The sequence below is a fragment of the Cololabis saira genome, chromosome 19 (assembly GCF_033807715.1).
Source record: "Cololabis saira isolate AMF1-May2022 chromosome 19, fColSai1.1, whole genome shotgun sequence".
Taxonomy (NCBI): domain Eukaryota; kingdom Metazoa; phylum Chordata; class Actinopteri; order Beloniformes; family Belonidae; genus Cololabis; species Cololabis saira.
The window spans coordinates 17,943,317-17,952,114 of NC_084605.1; the positions used below are offsets into that span (position 1 = coordinate 17,943,317).

Genomic DNA, 8,798 nt, shown 5'->3' on the forward strand with positions numbered 1-8,798 from the left:
ATGTTTTTCTCAATTGTTGCCATGCAACCAAATTAACTTAAGTTGCCAGTAAAGTAAATGTCAGAATTTTTTTTGTTTTGTTTTTCCAATAAAAGCCATGTTGGTGAAATACAAATAATGCATTTAAATGTTCTTTTAAGTGTTCTGACTCTTTATTGGGTTGGGTATAAGTTAGACAAAAAAGGACCAAAACTGACATAAAAATAAATAAAAGCAGAAATATATATTTAGTTTTTCCTTTTCCTTTACGTGCATTTTCGTCAAATGTATATTTCTTTTACCTTATACATGTATTCCTTGTTTTTAAATTCCCTCATTTACATAATCAGGCAGAAATGCATATGGTAAAGTAAAAAGAGGAGACGAGGGAATGTAAAAACAAGGAATGCATGTACAGTATAAGGAAAAGGAAAAACAAAATATACAGTTCTTTGTGAAAATGCACGTATAAGGAAAGGAAAAACTATATATATACATTTCTGCTTTTATTATGTTAGTTTTGGTCCTCCGTAAAAGTATGGCAGTTTATGTCTCGACTTGATTGAGTCACAAAACCGTATTATAATGAAGCTCACAAGCCCCAGGTGCAGTTCGGTCAGATATCAATCATATCTATGGAAACATTGGTATGGGTGCCTTTTAAGACTCATGAATAAGAGTGTGTTTTTATGTGTTTATGTAGTTGTTTATTTTTTATGTTGTACGTCTTGATATTGGGTCTAGAGCCTGTAATAAATTTTATATGGCAGTCTGTATCTTTTGCCTTCGTGTATAAAGTTGAGGCGCTTGAGCTTTTATTTTGAAGACTGAACCACGGCCGGAAGAGCCTACCAACCAATCAGGTGCTTGGAATTCATCAAGGCCCGCCCACCAGGGAAAGGTAATGTTTTTCGGCTGTGAAAACAGATTTGTTTTTCAGTTTCATCCCAAGTCTAAAGAAATCACGAAAACAGGAAAAGGCGGCCAGTTTCTTTGAAACCAATGAATCAAACATCTAGAACCAGCATTTGTCAAGAGGAGCATTGGAGGATCCCTTGTCTTCATAATGTGGTATCTTTTTAATGTTGATATGTGTGAAGCTGATATGAAATGAGCAATGTTGATGAGCTGAAGACTATTAAAGCCTCCCTGTTTAAATTACTGCACGGCTGCAAATATTTTTACTAAAATGAATAGTTTTGACATGCCAATATTTAAATGTTCAAGGGTGTCAGTTGTTTTTAATGGTTTACTGCCTGAATGGTTGACATTTGTGTTTCAGACAGCTGTTCAATAAAAACAGAAGAAGATTCAACGTTTACATCCTAAGATCTGTAAAACTTGCAGAGACATCTCTGAGCTGTGAAGAGGAGAGACCACAAGTGTAGCAGAGATGTCTCAGAGGAGGAGACTTCCACCAGATGAACCCAGAAGAGCCGGTTTGAAGGTTTCCAGACCTGGACCATCCACGCCAGAGCTGCTGGAGACACAACACACCAAAGATCTCAGTAAGTTTGTCTTTATTGTGGCACGTAGGGCTGTTCGATTTTGCCCAAAAATAAAATCTCGATTTTTTTCTCTCAAAATCCGATTTTCGATTACGATTACGATTATTTTGTGAATTGACAAAAGGCAAAGAAATGATTTAAAATATGCTGTTTTTCTATTGAACATTTGCCCCATTGGGCTTTAAGTGCAAACTTTGCTCTTATTAAACCAAAAATGAATGAATAAAGTGCAAAACTCTGTAAATTAAGTTGAAAAAAAGTTTTAAAAAATATAATAAAATATAAAGTTTTATCTCTGAAAAAAAAAATTAGCAAATCAGCACTTGCAAACATACAGTAAGTTATATTTCCAATTAAATAAAACAAGACATTTTCTAATTAAACTAAACTGGGTCTTTGCATGCTAAATAATAATGCAACCCATGAAGGAGGTAGAGGTGTGTAATGTCAGTCATTACATTTGCTATTCACATTTGCAAGTTTTTTGCAAGGAACACGAGCCGGTCTACCGCATCTGGCTTGAGGGATGCCCGGTGGCATGTTAGTATATCACCATGGTTACAACGCCCCCTCCTACACTAAAGAGCCTCTCCGATTGGGCACTTGTCGCAGGTATTGAGAGGTATTTCCATCAATCATTAATATGGTATCAATCATTAATATGTGTGCAGACAAGGTAAAAAAAAAAAAATAAATAAAATAAATAAGTGAAAAATTGATGTTACGATTTTCACATTTTAACATCGTTCTAATAACATAATCGCGATTACGATTTAAAATCGATTAATCGAACAGCCCTGGCACGTTCACTCATCCTGTTAGAGGGGGTTGACACAAAGCTTCCTGTGGCTGAAGAGTTGAACTTGTCCGATCACTAGGGATGGGCGGTATGGACTAAAAAATGTATCAGGATAATTTCTGGCATTTATCCCGATAACGATAAAATTTACGATAAAAAAAATACCAATTCAACTCCACCTTTGTAACTATAAATCTATCACCATATTCAGTCTTTGGAGCCCCCAAATCACTGCTAAAAAAAAATACTAAATGCTACTACACTACACCAATTAAATTGAATTAATAAAAACCAATTAAATGAGTCCACCTGTACTGCAAAACTGACTCACATCTGCCATGTTTGTTACACACATCAACAGGAATTTATTCTTTCTTTCTTTCTTTCTTTCTTTCTTTCTTTCTTTCTTTCTTTCTTTCTTTCTTTCTTTCTTTCTTTCTTTCTTTCTTTCTTTCTTTCTTTCTTTCTTTCTTTCTTTCTTTCTTTCTTTCTTTCTTTCTTTCTTTCTTTCTTTCTTTCTTTCTTTCTTTCTTTCTTTCTTTCTGGCTCATTTGCTTCCTTCCTTCCTTCCTTCCTTCACGTACGTTGTGCGTGGATTTAACGCAGAACCATAAATCAGCTTTACACAAAAACGTCACCAACGGGAATTTATCGTTTTTACCGCGAGATGACAAATTCTTACCGTGGGGATTTTTTTTGACGGTTTATCGTGAGCGGTAAAATATCGCCCATTGCTACCGAGCACCAAACCTACCTGACCTGATGGGACAGTTTTTGTAAATTAAACATAAATTAAGTCTAAAGTTAGATGGAAATCAGCCTAAACCTTTGTTTTGGACCAACATCTAAAAAATAGAAAAAGGACTGTTTTTACTAAAGATGCACCAGTTGATCGTCTAAGATATCGATTAAAATGGATCCAACAAAAACAAAAAAATATGTAAGAGTTATGACAGTAAGGAAATAAGGATATTATGGGGCAATATCCTTCTCTTTTGGCCAGTCTTTACGTCTTAATGTATGAGAGAAATAAAATAAATTAATATAGATACCTTTTTATGTTTTTGTTTTTTTTATTATGAAATATTATTTCAGTGTTAAGGTAACTCAATTAAAATTATAAAGCCACAAAATTGACAGATGATGTCACAAAAACAGCTCACACTAACTTTCCTGTCCTCCGTTTAATCACAAGAAAAAAGCTGCTTTGACTGGATGAAATTGTTTCACTTTTACTGTTTTGGTTGCATGGAATTGTGGGATACAAATGGAGTTTGGCATGAAGCTTTTCCTGCCACTTATAAATGAAATCAAAAAGGATCTGATCATCCGTTAACTTGATAACTACTTTAGTTTAGTTAAAGGTACATTATTAGTTAAATAAAATCTATTTTTCAATAATTGTTACCCAAGTACATCCTTAAAGGTGTAATTTCTTTGTAATGTAACGGCGTGCACACACGTGAGCAGTGACTAAAGATGAGTACATTAATAACTTGAATAAAGAACCACTAATATACTTACATGATGCTTTTGTTTCAGTATTGTCGGGAGATGTCCGGAAGCTTTTGGTGGTCAAAGACGAGGTTCCCTGGAGCTCCAGTCTGGACCAACAGAACCCAGTGGCTCTTCTCATAAAGGAGGAAGAGGAGGAACTGAGGACCAGTCAGGAGGCAGATCAGCTTCATGGGCAGGATGAGGCGGAAATCACTGGGTTTCAGTTTGAGACTGTGAAAAAAGAAGACGATGAAGAAAAACCTGAGCAACTCAAAGATGAACCCCACAGAGAGACGGAGCGTTCGACCAGCAGCTCAGCTGAAGGGACGGAGACGGAAACTGAAAGAACCAATGAAAAAGAACCAGCCAGGATCCCAGATCTAAAAACGTCAGACTCTTCTGACACTGAAGTTAGTGATGACGATTATTGGCAAAAATCTTCACATTCTGGACCTGAAACCGAAGACCCTAAAGGTGATTGGAAGCAGACAGTCGTACCTGTGCCGGGTGTAAATCACGACGAATGCTCCTACAACGTCAAAAAGCCTCTCAGCTGCTGTGAGTGTGGCAAACAGTTTCTTTACAAGTGCTTTCTCGAGAGACACATGAGAGCCCACACCGGCGAGAAACCGTTCAGGTGCGACGTCTGTGGTATCAGATGTAGTCGGAAGAAAGATCTCGAACTTCACATGAGAATCCACACTGGGGAGAGACCTTTCGCCTGCGACGTTTGTGGTAAACGGTTTCGCAGGATGATAGAGCTGAAGGCGCACAGGAGAGTCCACACGGGAGAAAAGCCTTTCAACTGCGACGCTTGCGGAAAAAGATTCAGCCTCAACACGAATCTCAAGAGACACATGAGAATCCACACAGGGGAGAAGCCCTTCGTCTGTGGCGACTGCGGTAAAAGATTCAGTGTGAAAGGAACTCTTTCCAAACACATGATAACCCACACGAGCGACACGCCGACTGAGTGTGATGATTGCGGTAAAAGATTTCGCACCACGATAGAGCTTAAGACGCACACGATAGTCCACACGGGGGAAAAACCTTTTGCGTGTGATTATTGTGATAAAAAATTCAGCCGCAACACACATCTGAAGACGCACATGAGAGTCCACACAGGAGAAAAGCCTTTTTGCTGCGACTATTGCGGGAAAAGATTCACTCAAAGCACAAACTTTAAGACGCATGTGAGAGTCCACACGGGAGAGAAACCTTTCACCTGCGGCCATTGTGGCAAACCGTTCAGCACGCAAGGAACTCTTTCCAAACACGCCATAATCCACAAAGCAGAAAAGCCTTTCAGCTGCAACGTTTGCAGTAAAAGATTTCGCAGATCGATAGAGGTGAAAGCACACACGAGAGTCCACACGGGGGAACAGCCTTTCAGCTGCGAGCTTTGCGGGAAGCGATTCAGCCTTGGCACAAATCTCAAGAGACACATGAGAGGTCACACGGGAGAGAAGCCGTTCGCCTGCGGCGACTGTGGTAGAAGATTCGGTACCCAGGGAGCTCTCTCTAAACACATGATCGTCCACACGGTCGACAAACTCTTCGCTTGTGACGTTTGTGGTAAAAGGTTTCGCAGGGAGATGGAGCTTAAGAAACACTCGCGAGTGCACACGGGAAAGAAGGCTTTTGGCTGTGGAGACTTTGGGAAAAGCCAAAACGAGCATCTCAAGACTCAAGTAAGAGTCCACACGGGGGAGACGCCTTTCAGCTGTGTGGAATGTGGTGAGAGATTTAGCCGGCAGGACCGATTAAAAAGTCACTTGAAAACGCACACGATGAACCAGCTGGTGTTGTAAAAACTCACCTGGTTCCTGAGGGTAAAAGAGGGTTGTTTATCAATTCTGTACACAAACTATCAATCTGAGTTGCTCCCTGGATAGGTGATATGGATGTTGCAGTTCCTTATGTCTTTTTGTGACACTCAATATACTGTATGTGTGTGTACATTTAAGTAATGATCTGAAGCTGTTTTGATTGTTTTCCCAGTTAATTATATCTACAAAGTTAAGTCAGGGGTGTCAAATGTCAGTTAATTCAATCTGGCCCACGGGACGATGTTTCCAAGTGTGAAAATTACATAGAAGACCATAGACCTTTAAAGAGTAGACCCTGTTACTGTCCCTGGAGGAAGTAAATGTAAGGGGTGTTATTGCCTCCTCGGTGCCAGAAGCCGAGTTGAGGGGAGGCCAGAGGTGTCATGAGTCGCGTTCTGTTCGGTTAACCTCACCAGTATCAGAAGAGCTGGCTGGTGCAGCGTTGGATGCAGGAGTTGGAGCCGGATCCATGCTACCCTAAATAACAATGGGATTTGGGGAGTGGCTATCCCCCAAAATTGAGTAGCACACATCGAAATGTGACCAGTCTAGTCTGCCTCTGCCTCTGCTGCTGCTTAGATCGTTGGTCCGTTACAACGCCTTTCTGAAGCTCTTCAGTTTGTCCATGATCTGAGTTTCCTTTTTTTCTATATGCATAGCCACTATCACATATTTTAGTAGCCAGTTGCATGTTACGGTTCCATCCCATGTCATCCTGCTTCATCCTGCAGGGTGCCAGCTCGACACCTGACCTGTGTTAGTTAATGTAAAAAGGACGGGTGACACGCTGTGTGAGTTAAAATGTGTTAATAGACACCAGGTATCCGGCAATGTAAAAGGAGCTATTAACTGCAATTTTAATAAATGCAACAGTAATTCTCAATTTATCCACTGGAATTAGTTTTAGTCGGACCAGCCCATCCAACACAACACAAGTAAACAACGGTGCACCGTCTGGGTACATAAACTGCAGTTTTGTTTCATCCCCAGCTCTTTTGCTGACATAATTACCCTCTTTGGCACTTTTTTTACCCCCCAAAATGTCTATCAAAAAGGATAAAAGTGGACGGAGTGTAGTTTTCCATGGAAAAATGACTATTTCTGTGGTTGTTTATAGGTTATTTAACTATTACTTTGCTAGTTAGGCTCACTTGAAATCAAATAGGTGGCCCCTGAACTAAAATGACTTTGACACCCCTGAGTTTAGTTTTCTTCTCTTCAGGGTCCAGACTTTAAACCGAAAGCTTTAAACATGATGACATGATGCAAAAAAATGAACAAAGTGGCTCAAAAGAAAGAAACAAGTAGAGAAGTTTTGATGCTAACCATAAGATGATGGGAATGAACACTGCACTTGTTTAACGATCGCCAAGCAGTGACTTAAAAAAAAGACGTTACACAATGTTGGTAAATGCACGACAATAGTAAGCCCAAAAATACACTTCCAGTTTGGAAGGTATGTGAGTATGTGGAGAAAAAAAAGAAGAAACAAATAAAGGACAATGGGGCCATTACTTTACAAAAGAGTTTACTAGAGGCGGATCTGAGATTCTCCGAGTCAGAAGTCCTCAAGGGGCTGTACAAGGGGTTGAGTACTTGACCAACATGTTGGCACATAATCCCGTCTGTGGTTTCCTGTAATACATTTTTAACCCATTGCACCTTGATCAAACAATTTATGAAAGAAAAACTAAAAAACAAAGCTTAAACTATTAATGTAACAATTTTCATTTACTGTGGATATTAAACATTTTGTTTTAACACAGAGAAACTGCATCCGCCAGCACTTTAATAAACATTACTGTCATTGAATGGAAAAGTCCTCATACCTGGAAAAAAGGAAAAACAATTACCTGCGAGGCAGAGATTTGGTGCTACAGTGCATCCGGAAAGTATTCATAGCGCTTCACTTTTTCCACATTTTGCTATGTTACAGCCTTATTCTTAATTTGATTAAATTCATTTTTTTCCTCAAAATTCTACACACAACACCCCATAATGACAACGTGAAAAAAGTTTTTTTTTTTAGATTTTTGCAAATTTATTAAAAATAAAAAACAAAGAAATCATATGTACATAAGTATTCACAGCCTTTGCTCGATACTTTGTTGATGCACCTTTGGCAGCAATTACAGCCTCAAGTCTTTGAATATAACGCCACAAGCTTGGCACACCTATCTTTGGGCAGTTTTGCCCATTCCTCTTGCAGCACCTGTCAAGGTCCATAAGGGTGTGTGTGTGTGTGTGTGTGTGTGTGTGTGTGTGTGTGTGTGTGTGTGTGTGTGTGTGTGTGTGTGTGTGTGTGTGTGTGTGTGTGTGTGTGTGTGTGTGTGTGTGTGTGTGTGTGTGTGTGTGTGTGTGTGTGTGTGTGTGTGTGTGTGTGTGTGTGTGTGTGTGTGTGTGTGTGTGTGTGTGTGTGTATTCGAGATGAGGGGGGATGGCATCCCCCCTGAAATAAAAACGGTCCAAATCATCCCCCTGTAAAACTGCCATCCCCCCCTTTCCATCCCTTATGTCATTTCTTCAATGAATGTGGTTTTACTGCTATTTCAACATTTAGAGTCATCACCAGAAAAATAACTTATATGACAATTTTCACCTTTTTCAAGTAAATTTTCACTTGAAATAAGTAGGAAAATCTGCCAGTGGGACAAGATTTATCTTCTTATTGCAAGCAAAAAGATCCTGTTCCACTGGCAGATTTTTCTACTTATTTCAAGTGAAAATCTACTTGAAACAGGTGAAAATTGTTGTTTTTTTTCCAGTGATGAGTCTTGTTTTAAGTGTAATGAGATTTCTTTTACTGAAATGAGATATTTTAACTAAAAATAAGACAAATATTCTTGTTAAGATTTAGAGTTTTTGCACTGATCCATTTTACTTATCCTGTGAAGGACAGAGTCATATTGATAAATTCAGAAAACTGTTTTTTATTTTTGTGTTTTGATGTATTTGATGTAAGCCCAGTGGATATTTAAAGCTTACAGAAGGCTGCATTTAACTGCTGCTATGTCATTCCTGCAGTATTTCTGCAGGTGTTTTGGTCAGTGTTATTATTTGTAATATATTATATTATTTGTAATCAGCACAAATTATCTGTCCCAATATGATAAAATCCACCATCCCCCCTGATTTTATTTTACAACTCGAGTACTGTATATATGGCATTATAGGGTTAAATTTCAG

The 8,798-nt window shown here is 38.9% G+C and overlaps 1 protein-coding gene across 1 annotated transcript; it reads left to right on the forward strand.

The window, feature by feature from the left end:
- Window positions 1-1,221: 1,221 nt before the first annotated feature.
- On the forward strand, window positions 1,222-5,683 carry LOC133419265 (gastrula zinc finger protein XlCGF57.1-like). The gene is made up of 2 exons (XM_061708333.1): window positions 1,222-1,487; window positions 3,829-5,683. Exons 1-2 carry the CDS (start codon window positions 1,373-1,375, stop codon window positions 5,592-5,594), a joined length of 1,881 nt encoding a protein of 626 aa, XP_061564317.1. The 5' UTR covers window positions 1,222-1,372; the 3' UTR covers window positions 5,595-5,683.
- The last annotated feature ends 3,115 nt before the right edge of the window (window positions 5,684-8,798 follow it).

Excerpts from the sequence above, each read along its gene's own strand:
- LOC133419265 (XM_061708333.1), top strand. The coding sequence starts at position 1,373 with ATGTCTCAGAGGAGGAGACTTCCACCAGATGAACCCAGAAGAGCCGGT. Across the intron at positions 1,488-3,828 it reads ACAACACACCAAAGATCTCA|TATTGTCGGGAGATGTCCGG; the intron begins GTAAGTTTGTCT and ends CTTTTGTTTCAG.